The sequence below is a fragment of the Lotus japonicus genome, chromosome 1, assembly GCF_012489685.1.
Source record: "Lotus japonicus ecotype B-129 chromosome 1, LjGifu_v1.2".
Taxonomy (NCBI): domain Eukaryota; kingdom Viridiplantae; phylum Streptophyta; class Magnoliopsida; order Fabales; family Fabaceae; genus Lotus; species Lotus japonicus.
In genome coordinates this window covers 76,395,539-76,414,887 of record NC_080041.1, presented here as the reverse complement: position 1 = coordinate 76,414,887, position 19,349 = coordinate 76,395,539, and the positions used below count along the sequence as shown (strand labels likewise).

The 19,349-nt window shown below is 40.4% G+C and overlaps 2 protein-coding genes across 4 annotated transcripts; both read right to left on the bottom strand.

Moving 5' to 3' along the window:
• Positions 1-1,365: 1,365 nt before the first annotated feature.
• Positions 1,366-17,650, bottom strand: LOC130712271 (uncharacterized). 3 transcript variants are annotated; one of them, XM_057562106.1, is made up of 9 exons: positions 7,379-7,700; positions 7,184-7,280; positions 4,288-6,120; positions 4,087-4,177; positions 3,752-3,909; positions 3,587-3,638; positions 3,372-3,451; positions 3,192-3,285; positions 1,366-2,222 (listed from the first exon to the last, which is right to left on the bottom strand). In XM_057562106.1, exons 3-9 carry the CDS (start codon positions 5,254-5,256, stop codon positions 1,687-1,689), a joined length of 1,980 nt encoding a protein of 659 aa, XP_057418089.1. In that variant the 5' UTR covers positions 5,257-6,120; positions 7,184-7,280; positions 7,379-7,700; the 3' UTR covers positions 1,366-1,686. The 3 variants fall into 3 exon arrangements, with proteins under 3 accessions (XP_057418089.1, XP_057418094.1, XP_057418099.1); XM_057562111.1 differs by lacking the exons at positions 7,184-7,280; positions 7,379-7,700 and adding an exon at positions 17,524-17,650; XM_057562116.1 differs by lacking the exons at positions 7,184-7,280; positions 7,379-7,700 and adding an exon at positions 6,691-7,149.
• LOC130712265 (uncharacterized) lies at positions 11,292-13,932 on the bottom strand. The gene is made up of 2 exons (XM_057562100.1): positions 12,973-13,932; positions 11,292-12,889 (listed from the first exon to the last, which is right to left on the bottom strand). Exons 1-2 carry the CDS (start codon positions 13,859-13,861, stop codon positions 11,316-11,318), a joined length of 2,463 nt encoding a protein of 820 aa, XP_057418083.1. The 5' UTR covers positions 13,862-13,932; the 3' UTR covers positions 11,292-11,315.
• Positions 17,651-19,349: the final 1,699 nt, after the last annotated feature.

The following is a 19,349-nucleotide window of genomic DNA, read 5'->3' as shown; positions in this document are numbered from 1 at the left end:
CAATGAAATGTAAAAGGAGAAAAAAAGCTTCATTGTACCACATTAGAAGAAAAGATTGTCATTTGGTCAACTAAGTTCATAATAAATTAATCAAAATTAAAAATAAAAAAGCAAGAAACTTACATTGGTTGAAGATTAAATTGTCAAAAAAATGGAAGCAAACATCATAAAATTATTCAAGAAAAATAATGAAACACAATTAGAGAAATAACCAAGAAGATGACTTTAACGGTTTATGTAGAAAAAATATTTTTGAAACGAAATAGAAGTTATGAACATATCATAATAATATTGATAATCAATAGCAAAGAACAAAAACATGCATAAATTACAAAAGTAAAATAAAATGTGTAACTTTCATCTATTGAATAAGTGATAACAAAATGCATATTGCGAATAAAGACTAAATCTTACATGAGTGGGGGATGAAGAATGAGAAAAAATAAGACCGTTTGGGAAGAACCGTAGCATGAGAATAAAATCTGAAGAAGAAATGATGGCGAAATCAAAACAAATAAATCAAAAGGGATAAATATGGCGAAGAAAAAAGGGCATTTACCGGATGGAAGATGATGATGAAGTAAAACTCAATGTCTGAGAATTAAAAGTGATTAAGAAGAAGTGACCGGTGGAGAGGAAAAAGATGCAAAAGAAAATTTTCTAACCTATTGGAAGATATTCTTGTGCTGAAATGATGCTGTTAGAGAATCCAAATTAGAGAGATTTCCTGCACATGAATGGAGATGTTGAATATCAAAATGAGAGAGATGAAAATAAGTTGAAAAAGAAAAGGAAAGATGTTTTATACATGGGAGAAGAAGGAAGAGACTCTTGGTGATTTTGTAACCACAATCTATGATCATGAGTTACAAAAGCAACAAATAAAACGACCAAGAATATGAAAAGGTTGTACAAAGAATTTCATAAGAAAAGGATTAACGGTTAGGATTAGAAGAAATGAATGGTCAAGATTGATTTCATATTGAATTACTCACAAATTTACCTATTTGACCATGGAAAGTTTTTCACCCATATGCATTAAAATATTAAATTACAATTTTACCCTCAAGGTTGCAAAAACTCTTCCTTTATATAGTTTATAGATAGATAGATAGATAGAACACTTATTAGAACTTAACTACTAAAAAATGCATTATATAAACTTTAATAAGTGCTCTTTAATCTGCATTGAAACGAGCTCCAAAAATGAGTGAAAATTTACTTTATTAACTTCTTACATACTACCACATTTATCATGCACCTTTTGATCATACCATTTTTTATTCAATACGCCAAAACTGGCTACAGCTGAAGCTAACAAGTTATCGATAGTAAAGGCAAGTGCATAAACCACTAAAGCTCATATTGGAACAAAACTTCAATTTTTTTTCTTTTGTTTTCTAAATAAAAATAATCTGTACCTATAAGTTAACCAATATTCACAAAAAAAATGCCACCAAAACAAAACTTAGGATTCTAGTGGTCTGTCTCTACAAGACCACTTAAATTAGTAGCATATCAATTTGCAAAACATGTCAGAAGGTTTGACATCTCACATGAATCTAGCAATGACCATATTTCTTGCAATGCAATGAATCCAAGGTTGTGATCTGAAACTTCTTGATGAAGTTTTCAATTTGGGCAAGTAACCCAGCTATTCTGCACCAACAGAGCCATGGCAGGGTTCTAAAGCCTCACAGGCAATCCAAAGTTGTGAAATGTCTTGATGGTTCCATCAAAAGAAGCTGCCACTATTGATTGTCCCCATGTTTCTGGTACCCAATTGTCTTGATCATTGAGATATAGCTGCTGGTGATCGAATTCAACTTCGGTAAGAGGTATGTCCCAACTCGGAAGCTTCTCCTCGGGCCATGTCATGGCACCTCTGCTGCATGAACCATCAATGGAGAACCAACTACCGAAAGAGAAACGTTCCGACTCTCTAAACCCGGGAGCAGCCTCTAATTGGTGTTGTCTTTCTGAAGAACAGTGAGCGCAGTCATCACCGGATTCTGCATTCATGCCTGCCCAAGGTATTGCAACGGTTACGCCCTCGGAGCTGAAGTGCTCACAAGAGCACTCAGATTTGGTCTGTTTGGAAGAGGCATTTCCCATGTCGTTGAAGTTCCAAATATACACGCGAGAGTCCTCTCCAACCGAAATTATGTGTTTCCCACTTGATGTAAATGAACCAGACATCTGACTTCCTGATTTTGGAAGGCCTGCAAATAGTAGTTTGATCAGCCATTAGATTATTACATGTAAACTATGATTAAAGAATGCAGATAGCGGAAACAAGTATTATCTTAGATTTCACCCCATTTGGATAAGAACTAAAGAGCAAGTGCTAATCTACTAGAAAACACTGGATAAGCTCCAATTAGTGCTTTTTGGTACGCATCCAAACAGACTCAAGTCGGTTTCTCAAAAATACCACAAATAAGTCAAAGAACAGATAAGAATACATATTCACACATAAAAACTAGCATGCATACTACATTGGAAGGAACCAAAATAATGAGGCCCATCATATCTGCAGATTAGAAGATTATGTTTACTAATAAAATTAGATTTGCAGGTAAAATGCCTAACTGAACTAGTTTAATTTCAGGAATTCATCAGAACCTAGAATTACCTATCCATGCATATAAATGGAGAGTACAAGACTTTTTACTGTATTTGATATGCATTTACTTTTCATATGCATGTAAGGAAGCGAGGTTACAGTTGAGATGTTTTCCAATTTCTAGAATGTAGTCTAAAAATAGCAGTATGCAACAGTAGGATACCAGATCATACTGCCATACCAAGCAACTCTTGAAAACTAAGATAAATTCAACAATTATACCCTGTTCATTGCTAGAGACTCATCTTACAAAAAAAAACAATAAAAGAACAGAGGAAAAACGACTATGATTTAAACTTAGCAAAACAAGAGAACATTTAAGGAAACATCACCATGCCCAGCTCAAAAGCCACAAAGACTATGCTAACATAAGATCTTTTTGCCATGCCAATAAAACAATCACAATTGACATAACATTCCATGAGATCAAAATTAATCAGCCTCCAAACAAAAGTGAAAAGTCCAGAAAAAATCTTAAACATTAACTCGAAGTGAAATTGGAAAGCAATCCTAGTATAATAGTATTCTCTCGTTAATGGATCAGTACTTTAACTTAGATTTCTACCTTTATATGTCTGGACGAGTTCAACGCCTTCCAATATTCTAATTTTAGAATCTTCTGATGTGATCATAAGTCTCCGTTGGTTTTTCTGGGAAAACTGCAACAGAATAAGGGCGGTCTGATGTTAATAAAGGAAGTATAAAGTATTAACAGCTTAGCAGAGAGGAATTTCAAGAATAAAACCTGAATGCCAGTAATCTTGTTGCCAGATGTTCTCTTCTTTTCATTGAGGTGAATCTTCCCCTCAAGCTGGAAATGTTTGCCTAAACCATTAGAAACCCAATTTAGGCACACATTTTAATTCATGTCATTCTCCTTTTTTGTTTTACTCTTTTTTTTTGGGGAGGGGGGTGTTCATCAGTCATGACTAAAGTAATTGGTAATCAGCAAGTAAATACCTGAAGCAACATAAAATCGGCAAGTTCCAGAAAGGGAACCGACTACAAACCCCTGCATGAATAAACAGTCAATGTTCAAAATCTTGCAGGAAAAAGTTACCAGAATTGTGATGAGTAAAAAGGTATAGAATCATTAAAAGATTTAGTCAGTTATTCATAACATACTTTTCCATCTGGCTGGTAACTTATAGCACTTATGACATCTCGAATGTCTGCCCAGTCAACAACTCGCTCTTCATGCACACCCCATATTCGGACTTTACCATCTATGGAGCCACTGATGAAGTAATTTTCATCAACGGGATTGAATTGAATGCATGTCACTGCTTCCATTTAAAAAAGAGAAACAATTATGAATATCCTTGTAGGACAAAGATAAGTTCATATTTCACTTTACAGCAAATTATGAAAAACAATAAAGCATATATTGAAAATCTATTAATAAGTAAAAGATGATCACCAAAATTGAAAATTCAAAGCCATGTAAGTACCATACTTACCATAATCTTTGTGACGGAAAACTCTTTGACATTGATTGCAACCAATTTTCCACAAGCGTACAGTTTTATCCATAGAAGAGGAAAGGAGAATCTGCACCAGGTACTTTAGATCAGATTTCATTGAAGTTGCAATCAGAACCAATAGAACTTATCACATAGTTAGTGGACAAAAACGAACAAATTTCTGCAAGTTAAACTTACATCTGAACTAGACCAAGCCAAATCCATTACATCGCTGGAATGACCATAAAATTCTTGCAGTGGGGATTCCTCGATTGTGAAAATCTTATTTGGAAGAACAATGAAGGATTGGTTAGAGGGTTTCTTCTGAGAACTAGAGATGTCATGCTTGACTTTGCTTGCTGCACTATCTCTCGCAGTGAAGCATATACTTGACGCATTCAGAGACATTACACGCCATACGCGGATTACACCATCTTCACCTCCACTAGCTAGATACTGGCCATTGGGACTAAACTTCATAGTCCAAATTAGGCCTTTGTGCGCTCTTATCTCTTGTCCAAGATACAGTGCACTGAACTCCATCCACCTCTTTTTATTCTGCCTCACATTTATCCTGCGCGTTTTACTAGCCCCTACATTCAACTTTGATCTGAATTTCCCTCCTCCGCGTTTCATGCTGTTCACAAAATGCTTCCACCAGTTTTTCTTCTTCTTCTTACTCATATCAGTATCCTGCAATTCTTCAAGAGCCTCAGCTTCTCTATTTCTGAGCTCTTGATCAGAATAAGAAAGCTCACACACCCTCCCTTGAAAATTTGCATCTGCTTTATCTTCACTGCAGGTTTCAGAAGTTCCTTCCCTCCCTGAGGCAGCCAATTTTTCAGGAACTTGTTCAGCTGGTAAAATACAATCATTTGAGACAGCTCCACTAGAATCCCTGATCCTCTCCAATTCTAAACTCAGTGATGAGGTACTACAGCTCAGAATCTCCTCTTGAGAACTAACCTCAGAACTAGCATCAACCAAACCCATCCCTCTTAGAAACCTTTCCTTTCTTTCCTTCACACTGAGAGGCTCATTCACCCAAATCTCATACCCAAACTCCTGTTGTTGTTGCTGTGGTGTCAAAAGAGACTCTTGGGGAGGTGGCAGACAATCCACAGAGTCAAAGAACACATCACTATCTCCATCATCAGAGTTCAGCATATCTTGTACTACTCAGAGACAAACTTCCACATGAACCAAAAGAAAAGAATGTCACTTTCCAACACTTTCTTTCCCCTACTAATTATCAAATTCTCTGCTCAGCAACAACACCTTAAATACCAAACCAAGCCAAAATCAACGGACCTTGTTTCTCTCACTGATTATGCAAAACTCAAAGCAATATAAAATGTTGTTAGCAGGGACTAAACTAAAATGTTGTTAGCAGGGACCAAGTAGGAAGAACCAACCGCCAGCCCAAGAAGACAACCAATGACAACACTTGTTTGCATGTTGGAACAAACCCTCAACAGGATCCCAATACTTAAATAAATTATCACAACAATAAACTATTCCCCAAACCCCAATACACACACTAGAATAACCCAAATTTTTTCCAAATCAGAAACACTTAGCTGAGAGCTTTTTAACAATACCCGTCTTGTAAATTAAGCAAAAGAACTAAAATTTTCAACATCAACCACCGACCCTCCAGTTATTATGGCCAAAGAAACGAGTCAAGGGTCATACAAAACAGGATCAAGTGCAGTGAACCGAAGGAAAGAAGGGCGTGTGTCACCCAGAAAACCAACCAGCAAAAAGGGTCAGTCAATCTCACAACCTCGAGATTTGGGTTTTGGGATTGCAGAAGAAGAATGAAGAAGAACAAGAAGAAACTGCAACAACAAGAGGCTGGCGCGCGCGCACACACGAGCGGCGCGGCCCGAGAAACAAGACGCTGTGCACAGCAGCAACCACCACTCTCTCTCTCTCTCTCTCTCTCTCTCTGTCTCTCTCTCTCTCTACACCCTTCTCTTCATCATGCTTCTTCTTTCTTCTTGTAAGAATCCCCACCCATCATTGTCTCTGTGAAAATGAAAGAGAGAGAGAGAGAGAGAGTGAGAGACAATTTAAACCTATGAATCAGACAACATCATTAAACTAATTAATCAAATCAAGACACAACAAATTTAAGATTTTCAGCATGTAATAACTAGTTAAAATAGTACTATTACATTCAAACTGAAGAGACAAAAAGCAGAGAATTTTTAAAAAAGCATTTCCATTTCAAGGGAAAAAGACCTAATTCATGAAAACCCCAAATCAAATTTACAACCTGGGATCATAACTAAGTCAATGAAGAATCATAAAAACAGAAACTTGATCAAGTTTAGCTAAGAAAATCCAAAAGGGTCATTTTAATTTTTTTCAATTTTGGCTTTGCTGGTTTTTTTTTTCCTTTTTGCATTTGTTGGGTGAAGGGAATTAAAAGCTGGTGTTAATGATGTTATTAAATGATTGATGATTTCTAGCATTGATTTAAGGCGCATTAATGGTTGAAGTAAAAAAAATGGTGGTGGTAGTGGTGGTGGTGTTAGTAGTAGTAGTAAGTAGTGATAGGCACAACAACATCTAGTACTGGAGCTATGGAAATACCCTTAAAGTGTTGCTAGAGAAAGCGATGAGACGAAGGGTGTTACAAGGCCTAAGAGTGATAGGGATCCACTTTAAACCATAGTAGGGGTTCTTATTACAGGCAAGAAAAAATTTATACACCGACTCTCTCTTGTTTCTTCTCTCTTCCCCTGCTGCTGCAATTGCAGTTCAGAAATTTAAATTTCTTGGGACCCCCGATTTTCAATGCAGTGTTTTGCTTGCGCCATTAATGAGGTGCTGTTATTGGTGTGGCAAGGTAAGGTGCTATTGCTATACTAGTAGCTAGTAGCTACTAGCCTCTGAACTTTGTGTGGTGTGGTGTTGTGTTATGGGTTTGATATGGACTCGGTTGATGGCATTTAATCAAAAGGGAGTGGAGTGTGTGTGTCTTGTTGTTGTGTGTGTGTGTGAAGAAAATTTGAATGAGATGAGAAAAATGGGTACATAGCAAGAGACAAAGGAAAAGAGAGAGTAATTTATATGTGTAACACACCTTGGGTTCTATGGTTTATGACATGGAAAGGAACTTTCCTTCTTTCCCCTTTCTATCACCCCGAGCTATCAGTTTCTCTGAAAGCCAATCCCTTTTTCTGCAAAAAGGGGAAAAAAGAAAAGAAACTTCTTTCAACACCCGGGCTAGATTGTCCTTTTGAGTGGATTTTTTCATCAACAAGAGAAAGAAACTCACGTGACTCGGTTGGAAAAACTAACTAGTTAACAGAGAGAGAGAAACAAATGACTCTTCTTCTACTCATCATCATAAACCCCATTGATTAAGCTCTTGATGAATTGAGTAATAGCTTCTTCTTCTTTCTCAAGTTTGTTTGTTGAGGATTTGTTGTGTGTTGTGTGAAGGGGTAGCTGAGAATGGAATATTATGGATGAAGGTGCGTGATTGACATGAGTTGTTTTAGAAAAGGAAAAATCAGTGAAAGAAGAGGAAAGGGAAAGTATATATCTGATAAGATGGATCATAGTAATATAGTATACATCATTGTCAGCTCTTTGCACCCATCGAACCTTCCAAAACCTGCCTCCACTGTCACAAGCTCTCAATCACACTTTTCTTCAGCCTATTGATTGCGTCGTGTTTGGAAACTCGTTCAAAAATTACGGTGAAATTCAAATTATGGTAGATAAGAACAAAAATTAATGAAAGTTGTTTCTATACACCTTAATTTTAGCTTTGGGTAATAATGTGTTTAAATGAGTATCCAAACATTCACTTAAATCCCTCCCCTTGATATGTCCTTGATTTTAGATTTCCCAATTATCTGCTAAAAGTTAGGGTCATGTTTAATTTGAAAAAGTAATTAATTGCACATTAATGATATATCTTCTTACATCATGCAGAAAATAAAAAATTGACATGCCAGTATGGATTTTCTTAACCAGGACAATAAATTGTACTCCATGGTTTGAATTTTTGTTGAGAAAGGATACAATTTTAACAAACAAAAAGTAGTATGTTTTGTTTTCCATTTGAGTTGAGCCAATAAGTAAACACAACGTAGAAATAAGATTTTAACACATTCTCTAATCGGTATTAAATTTACTGAAAAATTTGAATACTCAAATGTAGAAAGATTGTATATTTGTATGTAACATATCTGGACTGGGCGAGCCCCTAGAGGGGCAACGCCCAGCATGTATCCCGCCCTGAGGCGGGGCCCTGGACTTCAGATGGGCCTTGATCTTGGAGGCCCAATTGGCCCAATAGGTAGTACCCAAGCTCTATAAATAGGAGGTAGTTATCAATTGTAAGGGACTTTTTGGCTCATTTGATAAAATAACACATGAAATTCAGCATTCTCTCTCTTACTCTCTCTCCCTAGCACAATCTCTCTACCCTTTGGTACTATACCTTCCCTCAATGTTCATTCCCAGAACATCTGGCGCCGTCTGTGGGGAACCGTAAACTTTCTACTCCCATTCACGTGGATTGATTGTGCATGAAGTTACCTCTGATTGTGATTAGGCAATTCTCTGGTTTTCTGATTTTGATTCTGTGACTAGTGATTGGTTTTCCGATCGAGTTTGCATTGTTTCTGGTTTGGATGGAGACTCGACGCAGGAGGCAACATCATTCACGGCGGCCTCATCGTGTGGTCCTGGATTCTCCGGAACAACAACCGGCGGTGACACAGGGGCAATGGCGCCGTTTGATGCGCAGCATTGGCAACATCCAGCAGCGTAATGAGCGTCTACAGGCTAAGTTAGATTTCTACCGTCGCGAGCAGCGAGATGATGGAAGCAGAGAAGCAGATTCCGTGGCTGAGTTCCGTCCGTTCTCGGAAGATGTCGAGAGTGTGGCGATTCCGGATAACACGAAAACGTTAGTTCTGGATTCTTACAGCGGAGATTCCGATCCGAAGGATCATCTTCTGTATTTTAATACGAAGATGGTGATAATTGCGGCGTCAGATGCAGTGAAGTGCAGGATGTTTCCATCGACGTTCAAATCGATCCGCGCGGCAAAGTTGTGAACCACGCCATCGCCGTCGGCGGTGACACAGGGGCAATGGCGCCGTTTGATGCGCAGCATTGGCAACATCCAGCAGCGTAATGAGCGTCTACAGGCTAAGTTAGATTTCTACCGTCGCGAGCAGCGAGATGATGGAAGCAGAGAAGCAGATTCCGTGGCTGAGTTCCGTCCGTTCTCGGAAGATGTCGAGAGTGTGGCGATTCCGGATAACACGAAAACGTTAGTTCTGGATTCTTACAGCGGAGATTCCGATCCGAAGGATCATCTTCTGTATTTTAATACGAAGATGGTGATAATTGCGGCGTCAGATGCAGTGAAGTGCAGGATGTTTCCATCGACGTTCAAATCGACGGCGATGGCGTGGTTCACAACTTTGCCGCGCGGATCGATTTCAAATTTCAGAGACTTCTCATCCAAGTTTCTAGTGCAATTCTCGGCGAATAAGAATCAGCCGGTGACGATCAACGACCTATATAATATTCGCCAGCAAGAAGAAGAATCACTGAAAGAGTACATGGCAAGGTACACCGCAGCGTCGGTCAAGGTTGAGGACGAGGAGCCTCGAGCTTGTGCTTTAGCATTTAAAAACGGTTTGCTACCGGGAGGGTTGAACAGCAAATTGACACGTAAGCCGGCGCGTTCGATGGAGGAGATGCGTGCTCGCGCCAGCACTTATATTCTTGATGAGGAGGACGACGCTTTCAAAAGAAAGCGCGCGAAGTTGGAAAAGGGCGACACGTCGCCCAAGCAGCGATAAAAGGAGGAGTTTCAGATCGAGGAAGCATGTAGGCAAGGGAGAGCAGATCGGTAATGACGAAGAAAAGAACAAAGGCGAGGAATCTGTCCAGAGCACAATACATGAGGAGCAGAGCCAATCCCGAGACGTTGGAATTCTGGCGGGCACGTTTTTGCTTTGGCGAGCACGTTTGCTTTGGCGAGCACGTGTTGGTTTTGGCGAGCACGTTTTGAAGGTAGGCGGCGAGCTAGTGTTGTTGGCGATGGAGTTCGACGGCGAGAGAATGTCGTTGGCGTTGGAATCAAGCACGTTTTACTCCAGCGGCGGAATTCTGGTGGGCACGTTTTGTTTTGGCCATGGAAGTTTGGCGAGTAAAGCGTTGCTATGGTTAAGATCGCTGGCCAACAAATTTTCCAATTCCTTCAAACTTTTCCTCCATCTTTCATTTGATTCCCTTCTCAGTTGTTGTATTTCCTAATTTTCTTATTTTGAAGTTGGTATTAGAAGTTATATTGTCTTCACTGGTTTTGATTCAGACAGAGAGGAGCAAATCGGATCAAAGAGAAAGAGTGCGTGAATTGAGGCACACCATCAAAGTTTTGTGAAACTTGGAAGACTCTTCCATAAGCGGTTTGTTATTGGGTGGGACAAGCTCCTGATGGCGCGATTTAGTTACAAAGTGAAACAAGTTTCACGATGAACTAAATTAGCCCCGGAAAAGCCCACGTAACAACCGGATTCTTTGGCGATGTGTGGGGTACAAGTTGCCCATTCTACTGAGCACCGCTTTGGTAATCCAACTGGCCATTGGAACCCAAAGCACTTTGAGTCCCGAAATGGGACGATCACACCAAGGGTGGCGACCTACCGCTAGGGTGGTGACCTCATGCCAAAGGGTGGCGACCAAACGCTATGGGTGGCGACCTGTAAGACTCAGTTTAGACACACAAAAGTCGCCAAAAGGGTGGCGACCTCACGCTAAGGGTGGCGACCTACCGCAAGAGGGTCGCGACCTACCGCAAGAGGATGGCGACCTACCGCTAAAGGGTCGCGACCTACCGCCAAAAATGAGGGTAGCGACCTACCGCAAAATGGTGGCGACCTACCGCAAGAGGGTCGCGACCTACCGCAAGAGGGTTGCGACCTACCGCCAAAAATGAGGGTAGCGACCTACCGCAAAATAGTGGCGAGCAAGTCAAACTAATTTCTTATAAGGCTAAAGCAAGATGGTGATGACGATGCGGCGGCGACTAAAAAATGTTTGGCGGAAGCATTCCAACATGATTTACAAAATATCCAACGGCGATATAAAAAGCTATGGCGAAGGGTTGCTTAAACATAGGCGAATGGCGGAAAAGTACACTACAAGGTGACAGTAAAAGCTAAAGTAATGTTAAAATTACATTATTCATTGTTTTCTTTCTCCTGTTCTTCTTCTTCCTCTTCTTCTTCAGTCGCTGTCCAGAGGTTTTGGTCAATCAGGGGAGGATCGTCGGGACCAACCAGTCCTGCGGTGGTTATCTCTTTCATTACTCCCATGGCGCTAAAGTCAAAGTTCGGGTACAAATGTTGGGCCTGATCTTTGGCGAGGTAGAAACCGCGCTCGCGGTTGTCAAGGGCGATGTCAGCGGCTTGTTCCCTCGCCTCAATGGCTTTGGCCTTCTCAGTCGCCAGCTCGTCCTCTAGACTTTTGATCTTTGCTAGTTGGGAAGCAATCTCAGCATCTTTCGTGGCGAGGGCCTCGGCGTGGGTTTCGGTCGCTTTCTTGATCTCCTCGGACGTAGCCTGCATCACCGCCTCCATGTCAGATTTCGCCAAGGCCAAGGACTCCGCAGACTTTTTCTCTTGCTCCGCCAACGCTTTTTTCACTAACTCCAGCTCAGCGCACAGAACGGCAAGCTCTGACTCCTTAGCAATCAGCGCCTCGCCTCGGGCGATCAAGTCCTTCTCAACTTGCTCTTTCTCCTTCTTGCAAGCTTGAAGGCTTGCATCAAGCTCATCTGCTTCTTCCTTCATCAGCGCCAGCTGATCCTCCAGCTCGCCGATTTTAATCCCCGCCGTGCCAATCATCTTGTCGGCATAGACTTTGTCTTTTCCTGCCTGCGTCGCTAGTTTGTCGAAACGCTTTTCCCAAGCAGCGGCGGCTTCTTGATGCTTAGCACTTTCGGCCTTCAACCGCTCAGCTTCAACGTTGGCGGCATTGAACTTCTCAAACGTGTGAGCAAAGATGCACCCAGCGCGTAGGAGGCAAGCAAGAGTCTCCTCCTTGGTATCATTCAGGCCCCGACTCAAAACTTCTTTTTCTATGACGTCACGGTTGAGACCAGCAAGTAAGAATTCTGAGGGTTCAATGGCGTTGGGGAGCATATTATAATAGCTTGAAGAACCGACCTCGGGAGCAGGGGCTTGTTCAATTTGAGCCGCTTCAGAGGTAGTGGCAGCGCCAGGACAGGATTTTTCCCCTTGATGAGGCGGGGAAGGCATGGAGCCCGCATCACGTGTTGGGGGCGGGCTAGGAGGCGCCTCTTGGTGAGGGGGAGACTTTGGGGTTTCATTTTCTTTTTCCTTCTCTCCAATAGGAGTGTCGGAAGACGCAGCAGCTTTTGTGGCGTTAACGCCGGCGGAGGCGGCTGTGGCGCCAACAGAGGACTCAGCGGCAACAGCAGCGGTCGCACCGGCGGAGGCAGGAGTAGAAGCTGGTACGGCGGTTGGCTCGGTAGCTGCGGCGATGGAGGCTTCAGCGACATTTTTGCCTTTAGGCGCAGCAGCAGTGGTGGGCTGAGCGCCAGGGTTGGATGTGCCGGCGCCGGAGGAGGTTTTGGTCAATCTTCTCCTCTTGGGAGCTTTGGTGCTCTCGGCTTGGTTCTCAGCACCGCCCCGTTTTTTCGCGTCGCCCTCAGTGTTGAATTTTGGGGAAAAGCGAGCCATTCTCCTCTCACGGGCCTTCAGGAGCTCGGCGTTCGTGAAATTCATATCTTCTGTAACAATAAAAAAAAACGATCAGTGACAACATAGGAGTCGAGAAAGGAAATGTCAATAATAAAAGTGAGCTATGGGCAACCTAAGTATTTGGGAGTTCTTGAGAGGTCAGCGCCCTCAAGGACTGTTGTGCAGTCAAGGATGGGAAGTGGGGCAAGGAGATCAAGAAAGGCTTTATCGTTGGCGGACAAGGATTCCTCTGAAGGATCGGTGATCCCGTTGGGCTTCTCCGTCCAATAAAGAGGAAAGAGGGCGGTACCGTCTCTGAGGGTGAATGCCTCTGGGTAGGCGGGATGAACCGCCACACGGAAGTACTTTCGTGCGAAGGAGGACTTCGCGTTACTTTTGTGAGGATGCAAACACTTCCGGCCGGCTCGGGCCTTCAAGGAAATCCATCCTTTGTTTTTGATGGACTTGGAGTCGACGTCGTAAAGGTAGAAGAAACTGGTGGGGGATGGGGCGATGCCGACAGCGGCGCTTAGGATTTCAAAACATCGAATGAAAGCCCAGGCGTTAGGGTGGAGTTGACAGGGAGCCGCGTTGATGTCGCGGAGGACGGTTTGGACAAAGGGCGAGAAAGGAAGCCTGATTCCAAGCTCGCTAAACATGTATTCGTACGCAAAGAAGAAATGGGATCTCTTTACGTCGCCGTCTGGCTTGTGAAGCCAGGGGCGATCCCCGGGACTGCAAACCCAGATCCTGAGTTTGGCGTTAAACTCATCGTCATTGGACAAGCCACCCAGGGAGTTCACGAATTGCACAATGGGATCGCTGTCTTGGAAGATGGAAGGTTGATCTATAGCCTCGTGTTTGGGGGCTACTTGGACTGGAAGGGGCAGAGTGGCGTAGGTTTTTAGTCGGTGAGCTGGGATCTCCGGAACCTCTAAACGGAGGCCGCCGGCAGCGGTGGAGTCAGGGTCGCTTTCGGAGGAGGAAGAAGAGTGATTAGGGGAGGTAGGGTTTGAAGCCATTTTTAGAAGACAGTGAAGTGAAAGAAAGGAAAAGATCAGTATGTGTGCGATGTAAAGATAAGGACAAGGGGACTCACCGGAGTAGGATGTGAAGAGTGGGTAGCGGAAAGGGTGATAAGCGACGGCTCCGGAGCGGAAGTGGGCAGAAGGAGTTTGGTAAGCGATTAGGGAAGTGAGAGGGGTCTCGGAAAGGGATGACAGTGGGGAAGAAGGGTTTTAATAGGAGAAGGGGAGAAGCTGGAAGGGTGACGCGTGTTGGACGCGTGTGGAAAGTTGGAAGTCATGATGGTTTTGGGGAGGTGGGTCGCGTGCAAAGGGGAGTTACTACGCACGATGGGACGGTTATGAAAGGTGAAGTGACGGTTCCGGAGAAAGAGGGAAATTGATGTAACCAACACATCACGTGGGGCAGCCACGTGAGGCAGATTGAAATTTGAAAGGGTTTTAAAATAAGGGAAAGCGCGGAAAGCCTCGCCACTATAAGGATCAAACGCCATCGCCTGACGATTGACACCAACAACGAAGTTCAGTCTCTCGCCGGGGTCACCGCCAGTCAATGATTGAATGATCGGCACATGACCCATGCCTGCCACCTTTCCCGCCGGCGAGCGATCATACACCTGCTCCAACTTATCACCAATACAGAGTAGTCGTTCTCGCCCCTTGCGGACTTGTGGACTTGCAAGCTCTGTTCGCTCGTTAAGTCAGTGGATTGGGTAACTGAAAATGCTAGTTTCCTTTTGCTCACGCCATGTTGGCGACAATCTCAGCATCTTTTGTGGGTAGATTCCGGTGTACGATAAGACATGTAACAGCGTTTAAAAGACACCCTTAGCTCTCGTACCTCGAGCTCGGTGTCTTGTGGACTAGTGGACTGGGCGAGCCTCTAGAGGGGCAACGCCCAGCATGTATCCCGCCCTGAGGCGGGGCCCTGGCCTTCAGATGGGCCTTGATCTCGGAGGCCCAATTGCATTTAAAAGACACCCTTAGCTCTCGTACCTCGAGCTCGGTGTCTTGTGGACTAGTGGACTGGGCGAGCCCCTAGAGGGGCAACGCCCAGCATGTATCCCGCCCTGAGGCGGGGCCCTGGACTTCAGATGGGCCTTGATCTTGGAGGCCCAATTGGCCCAATAGGTAGTACCCAAGCTCTATAAATAGGAGGTAGTTATCAATTGTAAGGGACTTTTTGGCTCATTTGATAAAATAACACATGAAATTCAGCATTCTCTCTCTTACTCTCTCTCCCTAGCACAATCTCTCTACCCTTTGGTACTATACCTTCCCTCAATGTTCATTCCCAGAACAATATCATATCATTTTCAATATGGATCAAAAACCTACTGGACAAGGTTATATGTATAATTAAGGTTAATTATTGAATTGATACTAGTTTTGCTTCCAAAATAGCTATTTTAGGTAGGATGACAATGAGTAGGGTCTGGGTAAGGTACTATAGTATTCATCTCCATACCCGCGTTTTAAAAAATTACCCGTACCCGTTTCATACCCACGTGGGTAGTAATTTGAATGCCCGTCCCCGTACCCTCTGGGTACCTATATGCCCGTACTCGTGCCCATTACCCGCAATTTAGCTAACCAAAATATATTTTTCACTGTTTTTGTTAATAGAAAACAAAAAATACAACTAACTTTTTAATAAAAAACACTAATATATATACAAAAGATTATCTACGTAACAAATAAAATCATTCAACTAAGAATATTTTTTTAGAACTAATAAGCAAGAAAGATATAACTTAATTTTTAATTTTGGATTTATAATATGGTCCTAAAATTGTTGGTTATTAACTTACTAATTTTAAAAATAAGTGAGAGTAAATTAGCAATGATTATGAATACTTTAAATATTCACCTATTTTTTAAAATAAGTAAGTTTAAAAGCTATAGTTTAAGTTAATTTGTTAATAATAATAATAATAATAATAATAATAATAATAATAATAATAATAATAATAATAATATGTGTGTGCGGGTATGAGACGGGTTGGGTACTATAGTACTCATACCCGCACCCATACCCAATACTTTTTGCGGGTAATTACCCATACCCAACCACATACTCATATAGCGGGTTTTTACCCTACCTATAGTGGGTATTTTTTGCAGGTACCCTATGGGTCCGAGACCTATTATCATCCCTAATCTTAGGTGTGTGGTTTCAAGAGAGTAGTCATATGTGTATATATATTTTTGTTTAAATGACTCATGTGAGTTACTAACCCACAACTCAATAACCCACAACTCAATGAACCAATAGAAATTTTTATAAATAAATTAATAAATATAATATATAAATTATAACTCACTTATTTTTAATGTGATTGATTATTTAATCCAATATTTCTCATGAACGATTAAGACAACCTCATATTTTTAGTAGATATATATAACAAAATTAGTAGGGGTTTTTAACTGCGGCACCATTCCGCTACTAATTTGTGTCTGTTGTAACTAAGTAAACATTTCAGCATCAATAAGTGTGGACCCAAATGCCACCGCAGTGTACGGTGAGAGGCCCCCCATTTTTCAATTTTACAAAAAATATTTGCTTTATTATGTGCTAAATGGATTGCAAACCGAACAAGCACTATTAGCTGTAATATATTGGTTGTGTCAGAAACTAGCACTCGTGTATAGCTTCATGCCAAGTTGTGCTACGTACATTATCATGTGCCAATAATAATTAAAATAAAAAACTCACGGAATAAAGTTTGGTATAGATGTCTTGTATACTTGTCAACAAAACAATCATAGAGTATATACATTAGCTAATCATTCACATGCTCAATTTGCTAGGAATATTTATTGTTGAGTACTTGATTAGTTGTATTGTGTAGTCAAATTTAAACTAGACTATGTATAAATGGACTCATTAGGGATAATCATCAATCAATCATATCTAGCATTTAACTTCTTATTTACATACCAAAACCTATGTGGCATTTACAGAAATACTTAATTTGATGTAATAGAAAAAAGAGGGGTAGAAAGAAAAAATAGTGTTTATAATTGGAAGTTTAAAAATCAGAGTTGGAAACAAAAACCAGCATATTAATTTTACAAATTTGACACTACTAGAACCCAATTTGTTATCAACAAAATGACCCTACTGTCCTAGCATTTTGTAGAGATATACCATCAAGATTTTTCATGTGGACTATACAAGAACAAAGAATGAAAATTGAATTGAATAATTTCCACCTGCCATGGAGCTGCAGTATGATATGTGAATTATTAGGCTTTTGGCAATGTCAATCATGACATTAGAATTGCTTACTAAATTGGGTCGCATTCACTTTCTCATTCAGCTTTACAATAATGCATCATACACATATCACCAAAGCAAAGAAATTATAGGAAAAGATGAAAAAGGAAAAACATGAAATGTGACCCTGCTTCTGAAAAACAGTGGTTTGCACTGCCAAGAGATTTCATTTCCATTTTTGCTTTTATCCCAGAAAACAACCAAAGCAAATGGAGGGAGACAGATTGAAAAACATGCACAGGAATTGCAACAGGGTATGTGAAATTGACTGAAATATGTACAAATCTTCATTCATTTTCATGAAGCACAGAAGCTGCCAGAAGATTAAAAAGCAAAATTCATTAAGAACAAGCAATAGTAAGAGTTGAAGACTAACCTCAAATAAGAATTTTGGAGAGGCAGTGTTTTTGGCTTCTTCAATCCTTTTGGAGTATGAAAAGTGCAATCAAAGACACAGGGCAAAGCAAAGTCATAATTGGTGTCTTCTTATATATAGTTATGTACTGTTGGTGTATTTATATGTGTGTTAGTTTGTGAGAAGGACCAAAGTCTCATTCTCTCTCACAAATTAAATTGAAGGATTGAAAAAATTAATATACTGAATAAAATAAAATAGTAATCAATAGTAACAATAAATTTATGAGGAAAATGTGGAAGCCACGGAAGCTGATAGGGTTGCATCCCTAGTGGTTAGGGACAAATCTCTGCTCAATTATTCCTCGATTTCTTCTCATTTAAAAATATATAATTACAAACTTTTATAGAAATTTCTTTTCTGTAATTTCACATATCTTTTTTCTCCTTTACACTTTTTCCACTTAAAATAGGATGTAAATTTTTTTTTGAACTTTTTATAATCATCAGCTCATTGACATATCCTCCTACAAAACTTTCAAAAAAAAAAGAAGACATATCCTACTGCAAGGATAAAATTAACAAAAAAAATTATTTTGCAATAATAAATTTGTGTTTGCATGCAAATGCTAAAACTTTAAATATATTTCATCTATTTTTTAATTATAGTCATGCTAAAACATTAAATAAAGAATGTGTAATATCATTATTAATTGAGGCACAATGCTGTCACATTAAGGGCAATGACATTGTGTGAGGGGCATGTTAGACAATATATATGAAAATCTATGCGTGTGACTTCACCTTACAAATTTTAGTTTTTACACGGTCAAAATATTAAGGTATCACAAGATATAGATTTTGCTATGCACACCTTCAAATAACATTTTTTTAATTCCTTCTAATGCTGATTTAGTTCAAAGATGAGTATATGATTACTTTTAGGACAAAACTTATATTCAGTTTTTTTAAATGCAGGTCATGAAATTACCGATTCAAATAATCACATGTCAATATTTGAACAAAAAAGAACATTATTTTTTTTTAAAAAAAATCACATGTACTCCTCTTTAAATGAGACAATTATGTTTGAGTTGAGAAGGACTTGAGCAACAAAATTTTCTCTACTAAGTATTTAATGAGATTGGATTCAGAGAGACTCGAACCTAACACTTCTGCCTAAACTAGAAGCATTGAACTATATTGTGTAAACTGATGTGTGCATCTGGTGGTAAGCATTAGGTTTTTAATGAAAGGCATTTTAATATACAAGTGTCATTTTATAAGTGGAGAATCTGATAACAAGGATACAATCAACTTTTATTACTTTTGTCCTAGATGAGTCACAAAGGGAAAACTTCCTTCATATTAAGTGTCTTGAGGCCATCACGCTAGAGCTATATATGTGATCCTTATTATAGGAATAGATCTAAGCTATTTCCATGAAAGTATCTCCTAGATTGAATTCATAACAGACTATTGCAACTTCATGAGGACCTTTTAAACGAAATTTGGGTAATCTATGGTCAAATTGCTAGAGTTTAGATGGAATAAGTTTCAAGTGCTATATCGTTCTAGTCTTCTACAAAAGCCCTTTACATGGCCTTGCTTCTCGGCTAGCAGTAGGAGCAAGTGGTCTCCATCTTCCTCAAATTAGATTACTTTAAAGTGAATGGTTGATGCAACAATCTTGAAAGAATTAGGTGAATGTGGTATATGAGAAAACTTATTTGCAGTTGACATCAAAACCTTGCATAAATGTAATACATATATTAATGGCTTAATTAGCACTTTTGGTCCCCCAACTTTGGCCTTCCTGCAAAAATCGTCCCTAAACTTTAAAATTAG